The sequence below is a fragment of the Biomphalaria glabrata genome, chromosome 13, assembly GCF_947242115.1.
Source record: "Biomphalaria glabrata chromosome 13, xgBioGlab47.1, whole genome shotgun sequence".
Taxonomy (NCBI): Eukaryota; Metazoa; Mollusca; class Gastropoda; family Planorbidae; genus Biomphalaria; species Biomphalaria glabrata.
In genome coordinates this window covers 31,551,750-31,574,923 of record NC_074723.1, presented here as the reverse complement: position 1 = coordinate 31,574,923, position 23,174 = coordinate 31,551,750, and the positions used below count along the sequence as shown (strand labels likewise).

The 23,174-nt window shown below is 37.0% G+C and overlaps 1 protein-coding gene across 1 annotated transcript; it reads left to right on the top strand.

Moving 5' to 3' along the window:
• The first annotated feature begins 1,979 nt into the window (after positions 1-1,979).
• On the top strand, positions 1,980-22,915 carry LOC106059996 (transmembrane protein 47-like). Its single transcript, XM_056008983.1, has 6 exons — positions 1,980-2,273; positions 9,028-9,111; positions 15,097-15,262; positions 19,600-19,749; positions 20,265-20,346; positions 20,914-22,915. The coding sequence occupies exons 2-6, from the start codon at positions 9,040-9,042 to the stop codon at positions 21,092-21,094; spliced, it is 651 nt and encodes a 216-aa protein (XP_055864958.1). The 5' UTR covers positions 1,980-2,273; positions 9,028-9,039; the 3' UTR covers positions 21,095-22,915.
• The last annotated feature ends 259 nt before the right edge of the window (positions 22,916-23,174 follow it).

Sequence of the window (23,174 nt, the reverse complement as noted above, 5' to 3'; positions counted from 1 at the left end):
GCTGCTATTATTGTATTCTTTATCAAGTAACTCTCACCCCCCTCCATTTTTTTATTTACTCGTAATTGAGTTTTAATTACAATTATGATATAAAAGGGGGGTGGGGGAGAACGAAAAAAAAAAACACTATAGAATGGCCAATTATCAACATGAAGGATGTTTTATTAAAATAGGTAGCCTAACAAGTACACACCGATTGTGACATTTCTCATAATTATCCCGCCCCTTCTTTTTAAGTGTTAGGGTTGGTGGAGGGGGGTGGGAGAGGTCTATTGCATTTACCTCTCTGCAGCACCCTCTATTTAAAGTTTTATTTTACTGCTAATTGAATTTTAGATTAGAAAATAAAAATGGATGTGGGTGTGCTATATAATACAGTAATTAGTTAAAATTAGGCCTATATATAAAACATTAGGTCTGCTAATGATTGATTTTTAGATTAGTGGAGAGTAAATAATATGTTAGCTATTGGTTAAAATATCAATCATATATCATTAAGAATGGAAAGTACCACGAAATAGTATGATATCTGTACAAAAAAACAAACAAACAAACCCACCCCCTCCCCGAAACTAAGATAGTGAGAGAGAGATATTTAGTTTTAAAAAGTATATATTTTTTAGTTTGTCCCATATGCTAGGACAAATTTGTACAAATGCTCCTTCTTCCCTAGTGCTATTAGAGCATGGTTTGGGTTGCCTGAGCTAGCCAGGAAAACCAGTGACTTGGCAGAGTTTAGGTCATTGGTTAATATGCATGACTGAATGCATGACGCGTAGGACGTAATCATCTTCTTTTTTGAAGTACCGTTTACGTCTGTATTATATAAGATAAGATAAGATAAAGTTAGTAAGTAGGCCTACCAAGATAGCGAGAGAGATACAGTTAGTAAGTTAAAGAGAATTAGTCAAAGTCAGTCAGTTGCGGACAGTTAGATAGATGAATTAAATAAGGTTGAGGTGATTGGAAGATTAACGAAAAGATTTCACAAAATAAAATAAAATGAGTCGATATCCTATCTTATCTTATACTAGCCAGATATTACACGCTGTCGCGGTATCGCTGATATAATCACTGATAAAGTGTATTAAAACAATTAAAGAAAATAATAATGTTATAAGTAAAGCGAATGCATGAATTCATGAATATAAAAATACTAAACAAATATATCCGAATTTCGACTGGTCAGAAACTTTTAGTTTGTTTGGTTTTGTAAAAATTGTTTCGCATTTTTCACGGTTGGCAAATGTGACTTGATTAAAGAGAGTAGGCCTACATTTGTTGCATGCTTAGAATAAGTAGGCCTACATATAGCTCCGGATTTACGTCAGTGCGTCAACAAAGAGCCCAATCCTCCACAGACTCAAAAATGTATACTTTTTAAAACTAAAATATGCACAGTAATTTTTTAAAATGGAAAGTTATATTCAATTTATATAACTCTTTCATTCTTCTAAAATACAGCTCGCTTTTAGATATACGTATTTTTAGTAATTAGTGGATCTGTAATTAAAGCTTTCGAAAAAGTGTAGCGGCCTCCACAAAAATATTTCCCCCGGAGCCTCCCCATACTTAAATCCGGCCCTGTGTATTTTTGATATACAATGGCTGGAAGTGGGAATGTGAGTGGAATATGATGTGTGTGGAAGGTGGTGTATGTGTCAAAGGTGGAGTATTATGCTGAAAATGGAGTAGGCTATGCGTAAAAGATGGAGTGTTAGTGTGGTAAGTGGATTGTTATTTGGCGGTGGAGTATATGCAGAAAAATGTGTGTGAGTGTACACGGTGGAGTGTATTTGGTAAGTGGTTTGTTATTTGGCTGGTGAATAGTGTGAGTGGAAAGTGGAGCTTGTGTTCTGTTTTGAAAAAAAAAAGTGTGTTGGGGATGGAGATGTTCTCATATGTGGAACTGTATAAATATGAGAGGAAGCTATCTGGATTAGTGCGTGTTTGGAAACTGGTGCAGATACGCATTGCTCACATCAACAGGTAAATGATCCTAACTACTCACCATGCATACAGGTGAAACGCTATCACCTCTTACGTCGTAGGCACACACAAGTGTTTTTTTGTCCTCATTCTTCTCTCCCCTCCCCACCCACACAGCTAACGAAACCTCTGACGATGTAGGCCAACACAGCAAACAGGAGTTGTGGAACATGAGCTGAGCTCAAAATAATCCTGGATTAATGCTAGTGGCAATTTGTGTAGCCGAAATTAATACTCAAACTTTTAAGTTCTGTAAATATTTTCGTATCTGCTAATTTGTCACGGTGAGTAAATTATTGTTTTTTTAAGGAGCCAATTAACGAAATTACCTAGGTTATATAGCTCCTCGTCAAAGACATGTCAACGAGAAACGGGTACTTAGCTTTAGATACATGCTCAACATTAGGTATACAATATATGCTGGTTAGCCTGGGCGTGTGGTAAACCTTCAGACTGTCGTCAGTGCGTCACGAGAGAGGTGGCCATAGGGGGTGGCGAATGGTACAACCGTCTCATGTCCCGTGCCTTAGGGGGGACCTGCAGTATTCTTAGGTCACCGTTATATCATCGCATAAATAGTTGTGTGACATTATGACAGATGCCCAGGAACCACTGCTAAATTCGCCTCTGGTCAAAATGGTCACGAGATTTACGTGTTTAGTGTCAAGTCATGTACGTGTTTAGTGACAAGTCAAGTAGGTGTTTAGTGTTAAGCCATGTACGTTTTTAGTGTCAAGTCATGAATGTGTTTAGTGTCAAGTCATAAACGTGTTTAGTGTTAAGCCATGTACGTGTTTAGTGAAAAGTCAAGTAGGTGTTTAGTGTCAAGTCATGTACGTGTTAAGTGCCAAGTCATGTACGTGTTTAGTGACAAGTCAAGTACGTGTTAAGTGCCAAGTCATGTACGTGTTTAGTGTCAAGTCATGTACGTGTTTAGTGACAAGTCAAGTAGGTGTTAGTGTCAAGTCATGTACGTGTTTAGTGTCAAGTCATGAATGTGTTTAGTGCCAAGTCATAAACGTGTTTAGTGTTAAGCCATGTACGTGTTTAGTGTCAAGTCATGTACGTTAAAGTGTCAAGTCATGAATGTGTTAAGTGTCAAGTCAAGTACGTGTTTAGTGTCAAGTCTTGTACGTGTTTAGTGTTAAGCCATGTACGTGTTTAGTGACAAGTCAAGTAGGTCTTTAGTGTCAAGTCATGTAGATGTTTAGTGTCAAGTCATGTACGTGTTAAGTGCCAAGTCATGTACGTGTTTAGTGTCAAGTCATGTAGGCCTACGTGTTAAGTGCCAAGTTATGTACGTGTTTAGTGTCAAGTCATGTACGTGTTTAGTGACAAGTCAAGTAGGTGTTTAGTGTCAAGCCATGTACGTTTTTAGTGTCAAGTCATAAATGTGTTTAGTGTCAAGTCATAAACGTGTTTAGTGTTAAGCCATGTACGTGTTTAGCGACAAGTCAAGTAGGTGTTTAGTGTCAAGTCATGTACGTGTTTAGTGACAAGTCAAGTAGGTGTTTAGTGTCAAGTCATGTACGTGTTTAGTGTCAAGTCATGTACGTGTTAAGTGCCAAGTCATGTACGTGTTTAGTGTCAAGTCATGTAGGCCTACGTGTTAAGTGTCAAGTCATGTACGTGTTTAGTGTCAAGTCATGTACGTGTTTAGTGTCAAGTTATGTAGGCCTACGTGTTAAGTGCTAAGTCATGTACGTGTTTAGTGTCAAGTCATGTACGCCTACGTGTTAAGTGCCAAGTCATGTACGTGTTTAGTGCCAAGTCATGTACGTGTTTAGTGTCAAGCCATGTACGTTTTTAGTGTCAAGTCATGAATGTGTTTAGTGTCAAGTCATAAACGTGTTTAGTGTTAAGTCATGTACGTGTTTAGTGTCAAGTCATGTACGTGTTTAGTGCCAAGTCATGTATGTGTTTAGTGTCAAGTCAAGTAGGTGTTTAGTGCCAAGTCTTGTACGTGTTTAGTGTCAAGTCATATGCATGTTTAGTGTCAAGTCATATACGTGTTTAAGTGTCAATTCATTGCGTTCATAACATTTCTTTTAAATTTTAATCATTATTGTTGGCGTTATTCAAGTTTGTTTAATTAGAAATTTTCACGATAACTAGACAGTAGACAATAAGAAAGAGGCTATATTAATCTTCACTGCTGTCAATTAAATTATAATAAAAACAAAATAATTGATCTATAATTTATAACAATATTTCAATGCGTGGTAGTTAAAATTCGTATCAGATCTCTTTTATTACCTATAGTTAGCTGCTCATTTGGTTTTAACTAAGTTTTAATCCATATGCTATTCTAGACCGAGTTTGAGTAGTCATTTGAAAGACTGCCCTCTTAATCTTCGGAATTTAATACATTTCCATTGCCTGGTAGCCCTAGAGTGAAAGTATAATATGCTTCCGGTTCACTGAAATAATTTTGTGATAGAAATGGTGGAGCTTAGAAAACTGTTTCTTTACGAAAAATTTGAAACTTAAATTATAGTTTAATTCTTTTTTTTTTTATATAAAGCTTATTATTTCTGTCTTAGTTGGAATCTTGTACAAGTTATTTCTCCCACTTCCCATTCTAGAATCAAGTTGATACTTTGCACAACTATTCAATGTCGATGACAACGCATGAATTATTATCAGTTAGTTGTAATTAATTAATAGTGTTTTATATAGAATTGTATTAAGACAAGGTCCTGTGTAGAGAATTAGGTCGCTCGATAAAAAAGTTTAAACTATAGACTTTATTAGACTATCATCATCATCATCATCAAACTCCATTTGAGTGAGAGCTCAAATCCTCTCTTGCAAAAGCCCTGGACAGAAACCCTGCTGTCTTGCGTAGTGCATAAATGTCGCCATACAGGTCGAGAATTTTGGGTTTCCCAGACCTGTCGAGATGGAGATCATCAAGTCTGGGGCAGTCAAACAGAATATGAGGCACGGTTTCCTCTTCCTCCCCGCAGAGGGGGCACCGTGAATCGAAATTTGGCCATAGCCGTGAGAAATATGAGCCAACAGAACAATGGCCTGTCCTGCACTGTGCTATAATAGCTTGCTCAGGTCTGGACAGCCTCCACCACGGGGAAGTGCGGTCAAGGCGCCTCATGCGCTTCCAGACTCCACGGGCTTTTTGAGACTTATTAGACTATAAAAGCTTCCATTTTTTTTTAAATAGTATAACTCAGTGGCTAACGCGTGGGTCTTCCATCATAGAGGCTCTTTGCATTTTGACATTCGACATAATGAGATAATGTAATTAATAAATATATCTTATATCTAATGTGTGGAATACATGCAGCATGGTCACTATTTACATAACAACACGAATAGCAAGATAACATAGCAATTTCTTTTTATTTAATGTCAAAAAATTTCTGACACTTATTTGGGGGGGGGGGCCCTCAAGTGAGGCCCCGGGGGGTAAATTTGGCCCCCCCTCCCTCCCCTCCTAGCTACGCCACTGCTAGGTCTTCAGATAGTTGGAAAATCGATGAAACTGGACGTGTCTAACGGTTTTCCCAAAAGTTGGACGGTGTAGGTATACGTTTAAAAGAAACAATCCCCGAATTGTTCATACAGTGAAATACTTCTGGCAATGTTGAGGCGTTACTAGAAACAAATAGAATGAGAATTTATTGACTACCACAAGCTTTATAAATGAGGAATTAATTAATTAATTTGTTTTATGTTACTTATTTAGTATTATTAGAATCTTTTAAAGACATTATGTGGCTCCACAAAATTATGCTCACGTCTCAGGGTCTCATCTTACTTAAATCCGGCCCAGGTATTCTAATCTAGACAATAATATAAGTATTGAAATGGAACTGATTTCTTATTATACAGTAAATCTATCATCAGTATAGTGGATACGGATGAAAAGTGGTCGCTTAGAAGTAACATTCAGAGTGAATAGCTGTTTGTTGCCATTTACTATTTAAAGAGGTGGGCAGGGACTAATAACTCTCGCGCCTGCTTATCACTGGAGTGGTTGGCCTTTAAGCTGTTCAGGTTACTATACCGCTAGATTGGATTCCGCAACACAGATGGCCACCCTTATGCATCACCCCCCCCCCTCCCCCCCCCCCTATATACACTAATGTAGTCTGATTTGTCTGTCAGAAAAAAACAACAACACAGCTCTAGGTCAGTGGTTCTCAATATTTTACATCATGGGGGGAGGGGGGGCGGCTATATCGAGACCAGTCGTTATGGTAGGCCTGAATACAGACCTGTGACGTGGCAGCGAGCTATTGGTCTCCACTGACCGAAGGTTGCCTCCTCCCAGGCCAGTTTACAGGCATTTGGTAACGATTGGTCTCGGCTATATTCATTACCGACTGCCCAGTCATGGGTCACATAATCGCAAAACGTCGTCAAATCCAATCGAGAAAAAAATGAACACCTGAACACCGAACACCTGAACACTGAATACATGAGCACTAAACACCTGAACACCGAACACCTGAACACTGAATACATGAGCACTAAACACCTGAACACTGAACGCCTGAAACCTGAACACTGAACACCTGAACACTGAACATCTGAACACTGAATACATGAACACTGAACACCAGAACACTGAACGCCTGAAACCTGAACACTGAACACATGAACACTGAACACTGAATACATGAACACTGAACACCTGAACACTGAACGCCTGAAACCTGAACACTGAACACCTGAACACTGAACATCTGAACACTGAATACATGAACACTGAACACCTGAACACTGAACATCTGAACACTGACCTGGGAGGTGGCAACCTTTGGTCACTGTAGACCAATTGCTCGTTGCTACGTTGTACAGACCTATGACAACACACGATGTAATTTACTCAACGTTCTCTTATGTGGACATATGGGGAGGGGGAGGAGATATTTAAACACGACTCGAACTCCAGCCCTTCTTGACTGGTAGTCAAGCGGTTGATACCGCGCTGCCACACATCCAAAAATATTAGAGACATTCAGGGGCGGACTGGCTATATGGGCATTTGGTGGGCCGGTACCCAAATGGGCCGGTAGGGCCACCGAAATGGCCTGATCGAAGTCACTATTGCACATATCAAGTTGTTAAAGTTTTTATAATATTCTTATTATATTCTTATTTTTATTTTTATGAAAGGCCCACTGAGTGTCGTGCTTAAAGAAATCTTTCACAGACATTACAGTGTAATACTCTTTTAATCGAACACATTTTCCGAAAATAAAATGTAGAATGTAGACAGTGCTACTAGTAGGGTTCAAAGTTTTAGGGCCTACATAATTGCTGATTTGAAAAGACGCTATATTGCTTATAAAGATATAGAGTTCACTGTATGCATGCATATCGATACATTATCAAACTTAACAATGATTTTTAAGGACCGATACACCTAGAAATGGATGCCCATCACATGATAGAGATAGATAGAGAATTTGTGGGCCGAATTTTATAGCAATGCCCGGGCCGATTTTGACACCCAGTCGGCCCCTGGAGACATTCAAAAAAAGAATCTTCCTATTTGTGCACCTCGCTTATCACTTATTAGGTACTGGTCTGATCTATGGGAATCCCCCCCCCCCCTTTTTTTTTTATATTAAACAGTTGTTTATTAAATCATTTTCATGTTAAAGTTGTTTATTTATAAAACTTAGAACCAAAATATTCAGCTTGCTTTCCATCCCCCCAAAAAACAAAAAAAAAAAAAACAACAAACAAACAACAACAAACAAACATACAAACAACAATAAAAGAGCATATAAAAATACTTCATAAAAGACATGATAATAATGATAAACAAAACTATCTACGAGGAAGAACTCCACATTTACAATTATACCTCTCAGTAATGTAGAATTCACTAGAAGATATTTGCCTTTTTAGATATTAAAAAAATGAAATTAATAAGCAATAATTAATTGAATAATTGGTTAATTTTTAAAAATTGATTCGTAATTTTTTAGGTACAATAAATAGTTGTTTAAAATTTCAACTTGATCCGAGAAAATGTGTGGGGGAAATAACGTGTGCGCTGTCTAAGGGGACAAAACCCTACATATTTAAACATATCTTTGAATACTGAAGCATTGAATTATTTACCAATTATTAATTGACTAATTGTTTTTTAGCGGCCCCCGAAAGGGGAACTATACTGAAAATCCTACATCATAATATTTTAGACCATTCAAAGTTCTGATGCAACGGCTACTTTTTTCTTTTCTGAAAGCGAAAAATCTAACTTTCAAGCAAGCAGTTTTTTCATAAAAATACACCACTTTTACAACTATTCACTATTAATAGTAACAAACACTGGAGGCTTCTTAGTAGGAGAGATAAACTGAACATATTTTTTAACACATTTATCCAAACGATTTTAGATTTTTTGTCAATTTTTTTTACATTTCTATTGCTAAGTTAAGTAAGTTCTGTTATATTAACTACTACATTTACACACAAAAAAATGTTTGCTTTGTTTTTAAAAGAAAAAATCTATTTAGTATGCATATAAGTTGGACATAATTTAAAAAAAAAATTAATAAGTGGTTTTTCATATTCAAAATGTCATCAAATATATCGCAAGAGATACAAATTATAAAGGAAATGTTTTTTCTTGTGGAATAACAGATTGTCCCTTTACAAAACAATTAGAGCCGTAATTATACATTCATTATAAGACATTAGTTAGGCCAGGTTCACATCTGACTTCACATTCGCTTTCACCTATCCTTTGGTCTTTGGACCGCTGGGGCACCACACAAGATCTGTCAACCTTCTTTCTCCGTTCTTCTCTGTCATTTGTCTTTGATAGAATTTCATTCTGATGTTCTTTCTGAAAATATTGAAACCTGCCTTTTTACCTGACTGGGTGGACCACTTCGGGGGGCCGATTTTGAGTTTGTGTCTCCACACAAACTGTCTTTGTAACCTTGTTTTTATTCATGTATTGTCTTTGCCAATAAATAATTGTGCAAAGTTTCAACTTGATCAGAGAATGGGTGTGGTAGAAATAATGTTTCAATATATTTCTTTTCTTTGCAGTTCTAGAGGATCATGGGAGCGGAAGATGAAGACAAACCCAAAGCTGTCGTCATAGAGAAGGTGGTCATCGTGCGGCCATTAAAGGTATTTATTATGAGCATCAAACACTACACTTCCCTAAGTCCTTGATGATGCGCTCCTTGGTTATGGTCGCATGCCAGCGAATCTTGGACGCTGAATGCAGAACTAGAGAGCGGTGGCGTCACTAGGAAGTGCGGGGACATTCAGGCCCAAAAGGGGGTGACACCCAAGTGGGAAAAATTCACTTATTCAATAGCAGACAATTTAAAAAAAAATAATTGTCAGTGGCGAGGTACCTGACTGTGATTACTCACAATTAATATTTAGATATTTATTGCATCTATTGTATTCTTCTTCTTCTTTTGATTGAAACTCCATCACAATGTCCAAAACATTACACCATAATTTATATCACCAGTGAAACCGTAAACATGTTCTCTTTCATAAACATGACACGCTAGCTCATAATGTCATGGAGAGGGTTCTAAAAAAACAACAACAATAACCTGATACTTCAATCGCAAAAAAAAACAAAAAAAAAACGATAAGAAAATGTTAGTAGAACAATGTTAATATGCCGGGCTCCCTATTCAAGAAAAGAAACAGTTAATATGCCGGGCTCCCTATTGAAGAAAAGAAACAGTTAATATGCCGGGCTCCCTATTCAAGACAAGAAACAGAGTTCAATGCTTGAGTGCATTGATCATTTTTATGCTGAAGCTTCAGCTTAAACTAGATGTCATTAGCGTAGCCAATTAGAACAAATAAATAGATATATTTAAGCAACCGATTAAGTTTTATTCGTTTCAAAACAAGTCACTGTATTTGATGATTTATCATGAATAGAAATAACAAACCAGAAGATAGGCAGCAAAAGTTAATCTTCAAGAAACTGCATGAATGAAATTTTTACACATGGAATGCCATTTGGACTTTATATAATCTCTGCCAATCTTTTCACTACGCCTTCAACTGTTTCTTACAGTCTGTGGAGTCATGTGAAAATACTTGTTAAAATTGAAATTTATTTAGAACTATTTGAAATCAACAAAGGGACAAACACGAAACGTTCATATCAAACAATTCTGTCTATTGAAAGTGAAAACTTTGGATGAAGTTGTTAATAAGTTTGCAAGTTTGAAATTAAGAAAAGTTTTGATTTTTAAGAGCGTTTTATTAGATTTTGTACGCTTTAAATTATCACGTTTATAAACATTTTTTTTGCATCTTTAGATGACGACAGTTTAAACTGTTTCATTCATCATTACAAACATGACAGTACTATGTAGACCAGTTTATTTTAGAAGGTTTTTAAATTTGATAACATTCATAAATTGTCATAAACAACGAACATTTATAATACAACGGATATTCATTTTATAATTGTGTAACCACCAATGGATGAAGAGAATTAGCTCAATATTGACTAGTATAGTCCAACAAAATTAAAAACAACAACGGGAAATATTGACCGCATTGTGTGACATCCACCCTAGTTACGCCACTGGTAAAGAGGAGGATCCAAGCGATGTAATGTTGATGCTGTAGAAGGATTCTATGTATCGCCTACAAAGACCGCATCATAAATGAGGAGATTGGTAACAGGATCGCAACGGAAATATGGCCCTAAGATGACCTGCTTACCACTGTCAAAAACAACAACACAAAAAACTAAAATGTTATGACCATATCACAAGGTCCTCACGATTCGAAAGACAGTCCTACAAGGAAAATTACCAGGAAAAAGAAGAAGAGATAGACAGAGAAAGCGATGGGAAGACAACATAAATGAATAGACAGGCTGAGAGGAGTGGAGAAAGACGGTCGACAGATCATGTGACCAACGGTTCAGCAGACTGAAGAGAATGAAGGTGAAGTCAGGGCCTGGTAAAACTTAAGGATTTGAGATACTATTCGAGCTAGATGAACCTCGCCAGGGTCCCAGCTTAGAACAATATGATTCAGACGTTAAGCAAATTAAAAAAACAACAACAAAATAACAATGTTACAAAAATAGTTTGTGTGGAAACACAAACACAAAATCGGCCCCCGAAGTGGTCCACCCAGGCAGGTAAAAAGGCAGGTTTCAATATTTTCAGAAATAACATCAGAATAAAATTCTGTCAAAGGCAAATGACAGAGAAGAATGAAGAAAGAAGGTTGACCTAACTTATGTAGCACCCCAACGGTCCATCAGACCAAGAAATAGGTGAAAGTGAAGGTGAAGTTAAATGTCAACCTGGCCTAACTAATGTCATATAATGATTATCTAATTGATCTAATCTTTTTGTAAAGGGTCAATCTCTTATTCAAAGCCTCAAGGAAAAAAACAACATTTCATAAAAAAAAATAAAACAAAAACAAAATGTCCTTTAGTTTAGTGTTCTAGGTGTATAGAGCCGCACTGCAGTTCACGTGATAATATGAAAAACTACTTATTAATTGTTGTTTTAAATTATGTTCCACTTATATGCATATTAAATAATTTTTTTTCTCAAGAAAAAAAAACATTTCCTTAAAAAAAATTCATTTAGTTAAGTATTTCATGTCTGTGGTGCAGCGCAACAGTTCACGCGATAATATAAAAAACTACTCATAAATTGTTTTTTTTAGCGGCCCCCGAAAAGGGAAAAGACGCTATTAGTTTTGTGTGAAAGGTCTGTCTGTCTGTCCATCCGTCCCGTTTAGATCTCGTAAACTAGAAAAGATAGTGAAAATCCGACATCACAATATTTTAGAACATTCTTAATATAAGCTTTTTTTAAAAAAAATATTTCTAAAACATATTTCTTGCTATAATTATCATTTCACTTGTTTAAATATACACCTATTTTAAGTTGAATCTCTGTGTATTAATTAATAAATAAAAGGTTATATATAACATGGGACACTCGAGAGCGCACAAAGTTCCCTTTTCAGACTATAGGACAGATGATGTTTCTGTGGCCTACGGCTAACGAGGGCCAACCGCCTTTACTTCTCCCTAACTAATGTCAGGTACCAATTAGAGCTGGGTGGAGGTGCCGAAGATCCCGAAATTAAAAATTCCAGTCGTCACCAAGATTCGAACCAGGAAAGCGCTTGCTTTCCCCAACTAAGGTCAAGTAACCATTAGAATTTGGTGGAGTCATGGGCGTCCTAAAAATTGCGAAATTCTCAATGTCATTCGAACTCAGGACCCCATGTTTGGAAGCCAAGCGCTTAGCCATTCAGCCACCGCGCCCCCTTTCATTTTATAATGTAACTATTTATTGTGTAATATATCGTGTTAAAACTGACATTCTCTAAGCTGATAAAACAACTCTTGAAGCATTGTAAGTTCCAATATTATATTCTTCCTGAAATAAATAGTATTCCCTTGGCTAAACAGTAACATTAACGTAGCTCTCATGGCATGATGGAGTTCATTGCGGGCCCAGAACTTTGAGAGGCCCACAGAGGCTCGTGAAACAAAGAAACGAACGCAAATTTATTTCAAGAATATAAATGTAATGAATTTATATCATGTATTAACTACAAAGGCCGCGGGCTAATGAATTTATATCATGTATTAACTACAAAGGCCGAGGGCTAATGAATTTATATCATGTATTAACTACAAAGGCCGCGGGCTAATGAATTTATATCATGTATTAACTACAAAGGCCGCGGGCTAATGAATTTATATCATGTATTAACTACAAAGGCCGCGGGCTAATGAATTTATATCATGTATTAACTACAAAGGCCGCGGGCTAATGAATTTATATCATGTATTAACTACAAAGGCCGAGGGCTAATGAATTTATATCATGTATTAACTACAAAGGCCGCGGGCTAATGAATTTATATCATGTATTAACTACAAAGGCCGCGGGCTAATGAATTTATATCATGTATTAACTACAAAGGCCGCGGGCTAATGAATTTATATCATGTATTAACTACAAAGGCCGCGGGCTAATGAATTTATATCATGTATTAACTACAAAGGGCGCGGGCTAATGAATTTATATCATGTATTAACTACAAAGGCCTCGGGCTAATGAATTTATATCATGTATTAACTACAAAGGCCGCGGGCTAATGAATTTATATCATGTATTAACTACAAAGGCCGCGGGCTAATGAATTTATATCATGTATTAACTACAAAGGCCGCGGGCTAATGAATTTATATCATGTATTAACTACAAAGGGCGCGGGCTAATGAATTTATATCATGTATTAACTACAAAGGCCGCGGGCTAATGAATTTATATCATGTATTAACTACAAAGGCTGCGGGCTATTTGAGACCAAAAGAAAATCCGCTGCCGAGGACAGACGTAGACGGGAAAAGAAAATCTTAATCAACCACCGGCGGACAAAGGTTATGCTTGCCCTGGATGTGGCAAAATATGTAGGTCACAACTGGGGCTGCGTAGCCACGGGAAATACCGCATTCCTTATTAATCTTCGGACTCGAAGACAAGTCTTATTAACTACATAGAAGTCGTCACTCAATTGAGAGCACTGCTACAGATGGCATGTAATTGTATCTTCCAGCATTGTAATGCCTTTTTTAAAAAAGTGTACTGATCCATGCATCATGAGTCGAATAGGTTTTTACAAAGCTTTTATTCATTCTGTCTATCCTTCTTGTACAAATGTACACATTTTTTCTCTCAGTTCCCATTCTAGGATCAAGTTAAAACTTTGAACAATTATTAATTGTCAGTAACAAAACACGAATTGATTACAAAAATTAACCAATTACTTAAGTAGTGATAATTAATTAATTTGGCTTTAAAACGGAGTTAAATATATATATATATATATATTTCAGTAATTGTGCTGAATTTTTAATTTGCTGATTTTTTTTTTAATTTGCTTGTTATTACACTCAAGGAGGACTTGGTAGGACATCATTTTCTTAAACACGGGCCCACTTGTATTTTGTGACGCTACTGCAGTCGAACTATCTGTAAATGGCTTAAACACATTTTACATTCAAAACATAGGAACAGGAAGTACATTATAGTACTGCATGTCAATGTACAAAGTCAACTTCTGATCACTCAATAGCTCGTGAATACTGAGCAAATAATAGTGGACAGGAGTTAGCGTAAATACGTGCGTTCTGGGATTTCTAGAGGTTTGTTTTATTTTAGCAAATTTAATTTATTTGTTTGCCACGTGATGGCTCATATTGTAGAGTGGACAATCAGGCTAGGATACTTGTTGCTTTCGGACCTTGGGAACATTTTAAGCAAGATTTTTTTTAAAATAGCTTTTTAATATGCTTATAGCATGCTCCGAGCGCTATGGTCCAATCTCATTTGTGGACCAGTGGGGGGGGGGGGGGGGGAAGGGGTATCTAGGAGAAAGTTTTCCGTGCTTCGTATAGGAAATAAGCAAACACAACTCTGTGCGAACGAGACCATTCGTACACACCTGTGACGTGGCAACGAGCTATTGGTCTAAACTGCCCACAAGTTGTGACGTTGCAGGCAAGTGCTCAAGCCTCCTATAACCCCCTTGATTGGTAGCCAAGCCTCTCGACCGCACAGCTAATCTATTGTCTGAGTTTTGTGTGTGGGAGGCAGGGGAAGCTGCGTTATTACGTTACAATATATCGATCAACCGTGCTGAGCCTTCCCCTCCCCCCTTTGGTTTGTAGCCCCAAACACCTAGTACAACTAAACTGACGAAAGCGTAGTTAATTCTTAATGTTTAACTTGAAACAAATATGAAGATACTTCTATTTGAACAAACTTTGGGGGTAGGGGGCGAGGTGGCCGAGTGGTTAAGCAATTGGCTTCCGAACCTGGGGTTCTGAGTTCGAATATTAGTGAAGACTGATTTTGAATTTCGGGATTTTTAGGGTAGGCCTACCTACGGTTGGTCGTTGTGCTGGCCACATGACACCCTGCTCGTTAACCTTTAGCCAAAGAAACAGATGACCTTAACATCATCTGCCCTAGAGATAGCAAGCTCTAAAAGAGGAACTTTACTTTTTTTTTTTTTTTTTTTTTTTTTTACTTTAAAACGGTATACATCCAGCATGAGTAAATTTACTACTCCCAGGTCTTGGGGCTGCTGTGCGGAGTGTTGGCAGTGCTGCTTCTCATGATCTCAGTGGCAGCTACCTCTTGGCTCAAGGCTGAGGATGTTCTGGAAGGCTTGTGGGAGAAGTGTGTCTACAACCGGAGCATCCCAGACTGGGTGGAGTGTGATAACAGCTTGCCCAGAGGTACGACAGTATTCAATCTTACTGTTAGGTACAGAGTCTCTTAGATTGTGACCGTAACACAAAGACGGTCTTTTTTTTTTTTTGATTATTTGTATTGTAGCTATTAATCTTTTTTTTTTTTTAGTACTTATCAAGTGAAAACGACATTAATGTCAATGTTAAAAAATAAAATGTTATTTAATTAAGTAACATCATTTATATTTATTAAAAGCTCTCATCATGGTAGAGGGACACACATTTTAAAGCCCAGAGAAAAGTATTACTAGCGGAAAGGCGCAGAAAACCTAAAGAGAACTTAAATAAAGCAACCGCGGATAACAGTTTCGTCTGCATCAGATGTGTAAAAATATGCAGGTCGAAACTGGGCGTGCGGGGTCATGTGAAACACTGCACTCATCCTTAACCTTCGGAATCGAAGACATTCCCATTGCATATAACAGAATTGAATCAAAATATTCTTTTGAAGAGGACACTTCCATGAGTTTTTCGCCAATTCAATTCTACCTGAATGCCTTACACCAAAAAAGTTAAAAACTTGTCTAAAGCGAGCGAGATCATAATATTTTTGGTCTAAGGAATTTCAAAAAAACAACAACTGATTTACACATTTCTGAATTTTATTTTTTTCCGTAGTCATGTGAATCTTAATCTTTGGCCTAGAAGTCATTGTCATTAATATTTAAAATTAAAGATTTTAAGACAATAAAAGATTTAAAGATTGATTAAAATTTAAAAAAAGTATTAAAAAAAAAAATAGAACGATATATTGTTTAGTTCTATTTCATTTGATAAATGTGGTGTAACGGAGAGATATAGACAGAGAGAGAGAAAGAGAGAGACAAAAAGAAAGAAAGAAAGGGAAGGAAAAAAAAGAGAGAGAAAGAGAGAAAGAAAGAAAGAAAGATTGAAGAGAAAAAGAGAGTGAGAGTAATGAAGAGAAAGATAGAGAAAGAAGGAGAGAGAAAGGCAGAGAAAGACAGAGAGAAAAGAGATAGAAAGAGAGAGAGAGGGAGAGAGAAAGAGAGAGAGAAAGAGAAAGAGAGAGAGAGAGAAAAAGAGAGAGAGGGAGAGGAGATAGAGAAACGGAATGCGGAAATAGGAAATAAAGCAGAGAGATGGAAAACAAGAGATGTGGGGAGGGGGGGGGTAGAAAAAAAGAAAGGAAGGGATCGACTGAAGAAAGTAAGAAAAAAAAAAGAGATGAAAAAATAGAGAAGAATTTTAAAGAAAGAGAAAAAAAGAGAGCGAGAGAAGTTGAAAAGAGAGAAGTGTAAGATGACAAGAGAGAGAGAGAAAACAAAGAGGTAGACTATAAGAGAGGGGAAATAAATGTGCGTGTATGTGAGAGGAGAGAGAGAGAGAGAGAGAATGAGAGAACGTGTATTTCTCTGACATCATAGTTTTTGTTTCTACGTTAACCCTCACCACAAGCTGAGCTCACCTAAAGGGGAGATAATTGTTATAAGTTATACATTATTTTTAACACATAAGAATTTACAGTATTTTGTAATAATGAACAACTGACGACTCTTACTACACGAGGCTTAACTGTACTAACTTGGTCCATGTCTTTCTCTCAACAGGTCACGGTAAGACAGAGTTTACTAGATGTAGACAAATGTGTGTCTTGTTCCAATAATTTAGTTATTAAAAAAACAACATACGGCATGACACGTAGTCAATGTAGAACACAGTAATGAATAAAAGTATTTAGAATATAGGTCAGTGAGCATTTTGATGTTAAATCGCCCCATTTCAATCATACGCTTTTCAATCTGGTAGACTATATTTAGTGATCACGTGACATTGACAGTGTGTTGATAGTTTTTTTGAATGCTCTTCCTTTGTTGGTTGCTGAATCATCTTTTTTTTTTTGTTTAGAGAGTTTCACGTTAGACTAAACAATGTCAAGGACACTAACTAGAACTTTATATAAAAAAAAGGAAACAAAAAAAGAATTAGGCTATAACTTAAACAATATCTTAATGCGAGGCAGTTAACATTCGTATTAAATCTACCTTTTTTTTTCTATCTTATTCTTAGCATTTAGTGTAGGCTGGGTGTTTCCTCAGCCTTTTTAATTTTGTATATATAATATAATCCCAGCATTTTAAGGGAGTTTTCAGTCTTGACGATTTGCTCCAATACTGAATTATAAGAACATCCGAGTCTGAAACTGTAACTGGAATATCCATGGGACAAGGTGGGGTTGGCCAATGGTCCATTCTCCGCCATCCACAGAGCTCTCCAAATGAAACTATTTTGCAGTAGAAAGCTTAAGGTGGACTGTGCCCTGGGCAGGGCCGGTCCTAACAGTTGCTGGGCCATATGCGAAACTGATAGCGCGGGGCCTAGTCTGGGTGGGAATAAGGATAAGTGAAAATTAAGATTTTGTATTAGAAAAAAATGAACTTTGAATTTTAGTCATTCTTTACTGAGTACAAAATTGCGATCAAATTAACTTTACTTTACGAACCTTGCAACCTATGACATATTTTTATGTCAGTAACTATAAAAGTAAATAAAAGTATTGGAACTTCCGATTAAGGTGAAAACTCACCCGATTATTACATTTTATTACATGAAAGCTGACAATGATTTTTTTCTGTTATCGCGCGTAGGATTGGCGTTTTCCGTAATGAATGAAACCAACATATGACAATTTAGTCTATTTTTCAGGAGATTTTTATGAGTTTTCAGGAGATTTTAATAAATTCAGGAGATCTCTAGGAATTTTTCATATATATTTTGCAATTTAATGATTACACCTAGAATTTGCGCGGGGCCTATGAAAGCGCGGGGCCCACTGCGACCGCATAGGTTGCAGTGGCCTAAAACCGGCCCTGGCCCTGGGTATGCCCTGTGGAATCGTAACATCCTGGATCCAGGCCCCTTCCCGCTATCACATTCACCAGTTCCAGCAAAAGAGTAGTAGAGCGTAGTGAGACATAGACATACCTCTTTCTCATTAACTATTTCTTTATTAAAAAAAAAAAACGTTTCAACTAGAGAGAGAGAGATAGAGAGAGCGTCTAATGTTTCTTCCATATTTCCTATTCCATATGCTAGGACAAGCTTGCAAAAGTGCTCTTTCTTCACTAGTACTATTAGAGGATGTAATGGGTTGCCTGAATCAGCCGGGAAAACCAGCGACTTAGCAGAGCTTAAGTCACTGATTAACATGCATGACTAGATTGACACACAAACTACGTAGTATGGAGCTATTCTCATCACGTCTAGATTTCCTTTAAAGTCACCCTGAAAGTTTTTCGACTCAAACCCAAAAAAACTGCACGGTGTCTTGTTTCATGATGTCCTTAATTGTTATGTCCCTAATAAACAGCCACACATTTTTAGCACATCTAGCAATAAGGGATTTTTTATAAAAGGAACCTTAGTTTTTTTTTCCCTGTATACAGAATACAGAAGCTACGTGATTTAAAAACAGCATAAATTTTGATCACTGCTGCATTCAATTTCTAAGCACTTTCGTGTGTATTACATAGCAATGGTCAATCAATTATTTAACTGTCAAAATTGATCTCTGTATAGAGTCCTTCACATTGTTTATTTTTGTACCTTTATTTCAATGTGTTTTTTTAAATGTTGCTACGTTTTTCTTTAGATTCCATTATATCGCCTCCACATTGCGCCCCCCCCCCCCGTCTTTTTTTAATGAAGTGTTACCTTTCTTTAAAAAAAAAGTAAATTAAAACTGAACAATCACAATGCAAACAAAAAAAAATAGGTTACAGTAATTAGCATATAAGACAATACTAGATCTATTTGCTGTTTCATTGCATTCATGTGTTACAAGTTCCTAGTGTAACTTTTCTAGCTCTTGCTTTGAAGCATGTCGGGGCATTAGTTGATTTAAATACCACCAGTTTCTGTATCAAAATAAACCTAGAATTTGTTTTAAAAGTCCATCAGCAATTAGAATGCGTACAGATTTTAAAATACATTGCACATCAGAAGCATCTCCTAGAAATGTTAAAGTTGACTAAGAAATTGTTAATTCATGTTGCATTTGTTCAATTTTTAAACGCGCCAGTCCAAGAATAAAAAGTTGTATTGAAGATTTTCATAAAATGGAGGCACATCCATAAATAACAATGGTGTATCTAGTGTACAGAGATAAGAAGTATTGATAAGCTTTACATTTTTAAAACCATTTAATAATTTTTGTAGACTTTTGTTCGTTTTACTGTAGAATCAAGTTAGAACTAAAATGTGAACAAAGAGCAGATTACTCTGAATAGCATTTAGTATGTAACTCTCCAATGTACAATGTTGCGTTATTTTGAAAAAGTTTTACTTCCCCTATTTCTCTGAAGAGTGGGTAACGATCTGTCAAGCCTTGTGTATCATCTCTCTGATCGTCTGCATGGCCGCCATTGCTATCACCTCTGTCGGGCTCAAGACTACAAACTTCATCCTGAAGTACAAGCTGTATTGGATCGGCCTCATAATCTTCTTTGCTGCAGGTTGTACATTTCACAAGATTTTGACTTTCTAGGATAAAATAAAAATAGCCATTATTTTTCTTCAGTTTGCACTTATAGCTGGGACGTGGTAGCCAGATGGTGGATCGCTTGGCTTCGTAGCCTGTGGGTAGCGTGTTCGAATCTCGGTGAAGAATGGGATTTTGAACCTCGGGATTTTCAGGACGTTCCTGAGTCCATCCACCTCTGGTGTGTAATTGACATTAATTGGGGGAAGTAAAGGCGGTTGGTCATTGATCTGGCCACACGGAAAAGATACCCTCATTAACCGTCAGCCACAGAAACAGTTGACCTTTACATCATCTGCCTCGTAGATCACAAAGTCTGAAAGAGATACTTTCTTTTAGTATTTCCTGCAACGTGAAGATGTAGTGAAGGGCGGATGTCATTTTTTCGTTTTCTGAATTTTTTTTTCTTTTAACCTAATTGCATAAAATCTTTTAAAATGTTTTGAACTATTGATGTTATATCGTGACTAATAAGCAGACGTGTTTCAGCGGCATTTGAGCTGATCTCCTTGGTTATCTTCCCGATCAAATTTCTATCTGAGATGTCGACAAGAAGTGAGATCCACTGGAGGTAAGCCTTTTACTTTTGTTTACTATAGTGTTTCCCAAACTTTCGACCTATGTATACCCCTTTTTATAATTTTTGTAATGCTGAGTACCCCTCGCCGCCTCCACCTTTTAATTTATTAACACAACATAATAAATGGGTAGGCATATTTTTAAAAAATCAGCCTAGTTGATGAGGTGCTATGCGTACCCTTCCAAATTCTTCCCATACCACTGGGGGGTTCGCATACCCCATTTTGGGAAACATTGGTTTGTTAGATACATAGTGAACAGAAGTAATCTTGATTATATAAATATTTCTTAAAATACAAAAATTATTTGATAATTTTGTTTCGACAAAATGAAATCCGTAAGGTAGAAATTTTAATTTAATTATCAATTTAAATATTAGTTTAATTTAGCGATCTCTTCAATCGCTTGCATAAATAAGAAAAGTAACGTAGGTAAACAAAGAGAGGTAACCTGTAAAACATCTTTGACTTCGTCCATAAACTTGTTTATTTCCCTTTAGATTAAAATCAGAATTATTTAACCTGAGTTGATTTTAGAATAATGTGTTACTTCATTGCAGCTTTGGTTGGGCCTACATCGTGGGATGGGCTGGGGCTGTGTGCGAATTCACCGCTGGCTTGTTCCTTCTGCTGGACAAAGGAGCTGAGGAGGTCATCTTCAGGGAGAAGTCCGTGCAGGAAGAGAAGAAAAATGGCGTCGAGGCGATACCGGACAAAGCTGTCAGTGAGGAAACTGTGTAGCTCCGAAATTCGCTGCGGCCACTTGTGATAAATATGTGTTTGCATTAGATTTGTAATTGGGATTGTTCTTGTTGTTAATTGGGTTTGTCATTAATGGATTGTTCTTGATGGAAAATACTTCTGTTAATTGACTTTCTCATTGATTAATTGTTCTTGATCGTAACGGTTCTGTTTATTGGTTGTGTCAATGATGGAATGTTCTCGATGGCATGGTAACCCAATATAGTATCGTGATCGCTATTTTGAAAGCAACATCGAATGCTTCTGACGGTCTTTTGATTCAATCTGAAAATTAAACATATATAAAGCAGAGGACTACACTAACCAATGTTAGACCCCAAAAAAAACAAAACCTTTTTAAGAGTTAATTATGGCGGAAACGTAATTTTACTGAATAGTCCTGAGTACGTTTTACTATATTATAATAGATGTGTTATAAAATCTTTTACAACCATCATCCACCTGTTCCTGCTAATGGGAACCCCCGCCCACCCTTTTTTTTTTTTTTCCAGCGACCTTTTGAGGATTAAAAAGATGGTAGTTTTTGGAAGGGTTATCTCCCTTTACTCACACAGTAGATGAGGGGAAATGTCTCCCACTGGAAAATTGTGTTCGCCTGTATTACGCATTCTTCCAATATGCCATCTAGTCATGTGAGAAATGCTGCGGACTTTCGTTGCAATGGTCCCGGGCTCCAACCCTACCCACAGCCATTCCTGATGTCCGAAAATTAAAAACATTTCAAAGCGAAAGTGGTCACAATGGGGGTGAGGGTGGCGTGAGACAGTTAGTATTATTAGTTAGTATAGAGACGCACCATAGCTGACGGACTTTGAAAGCGACATTTAGTGACGTCACGACTTAGTTGGGTTAGAGATTATTTATGCTAATATATAGACAGTTGGTGTTAGGACTTCATAGGGAGAACGTAATATTAGACACAGAGACTCGATTGTGGCCTTTTCAATATTAAACGTCATCTGTGTTTGTATAACGGTCTTAGTCTTGCCTATTTGTTACATGTGTAGGTCTTCTTACTTGTTTGTTAAGTACATCGAATACACCCATACAAGAAACCCAGACATCTCCAGAGTAATCTGTCGAAGTCAGACAGCCATCATTTCGAGACCCGGGATGTCTGACCTCTTTAAGGCCCATGTTGTTTTTTTTTTGCGTAATATTTAATGTAAAAAAACATTAATTTGGGGGCCCTCTCAAGTTGGGGTCCCGGGGGGATTTTCAAACTCCCCCTCCCTCCCTTCACACTAGCTACGCCTCTGTATACAGTAATCAGCAACCACAAGGGCAAGGCCTATCGCTGGTGGGGGCAAAGAAAAGAATATTTCAATAGAAACGAGACATGTCACTCATGTCTTCATTTAACGACATTGAGTTAGTACTTTGTATACGTTAATGATCCTAAGTAAGTATATGACCTTTCTGACCTGGGGCGGATGATGTAAGGGTCATCTGTTTCTATTCCCAACGGTTAACGAGGGTGTCATGTGGCCAGCACACAACTGCCTTTACCTTTCCCCCCTACTAAAGCCAGGAACTCACTAGAGTTGGGTGGACCCAGGGGCGTGAAATTCAAAATCTAGTCTTCACCGAGATTTGAACCTGGGACTCTTATGTTCGGAAACCAAGCGCTTTACCATTCACCCACTACATCCCTTGTATTTTGTAGAGATGAATATTACTCCGTTGGCTTTAATGTAAAATATATTTATATAACTTATTATATTTATGAAATATAGCACTTTTATACCTTTAACAAAATGTACAAAATAATCATAGAATAAAAAAACATGCGCTATAAAATGTAGTTCTTTTTTTATTTGTTGTGTGATTCTTCAGAGGCGAGTCGCTGAAGTCGTATTACTGTCTGAGTCTCGTCTAAAGATAACTCAGAGACAATGAAAAACAAAGCTTATCTAAGGGGAGGAACTCCGCACATACAAGTAAATATCTCAATGATGTAGAAGTTATTTCCCTTATTTGACATCAACCAAAAATAATTAATTACCAATAGCTACTTAGTTAATTTTTAAATTAATTCATTAATTTGTTAGGTACAAAA

Coding starts and splice junctions, on each gene's coding strand:
- LOC106059996 (XM_056008983.1), top strand. CDS start 9,040: ATGGGAGCGGAAGATGAAGACAAACCCAAAGCTGTCGTCATAGAGAAG. Junction 15,263..19,599: donor TGATAACAGCTTGCCCAGAG/GTACGACAGTAT, acceptor ATTTCTCTGAAG/AGTGGGTAACGATCTGTCAA. Junction 19,750..20,264: donor CATAATCTTCTTTGCTGCAG/GTTGTACATTTC, acceptor GACGTGTTTCAG/CGGCATTTGAGCTGATCTCC.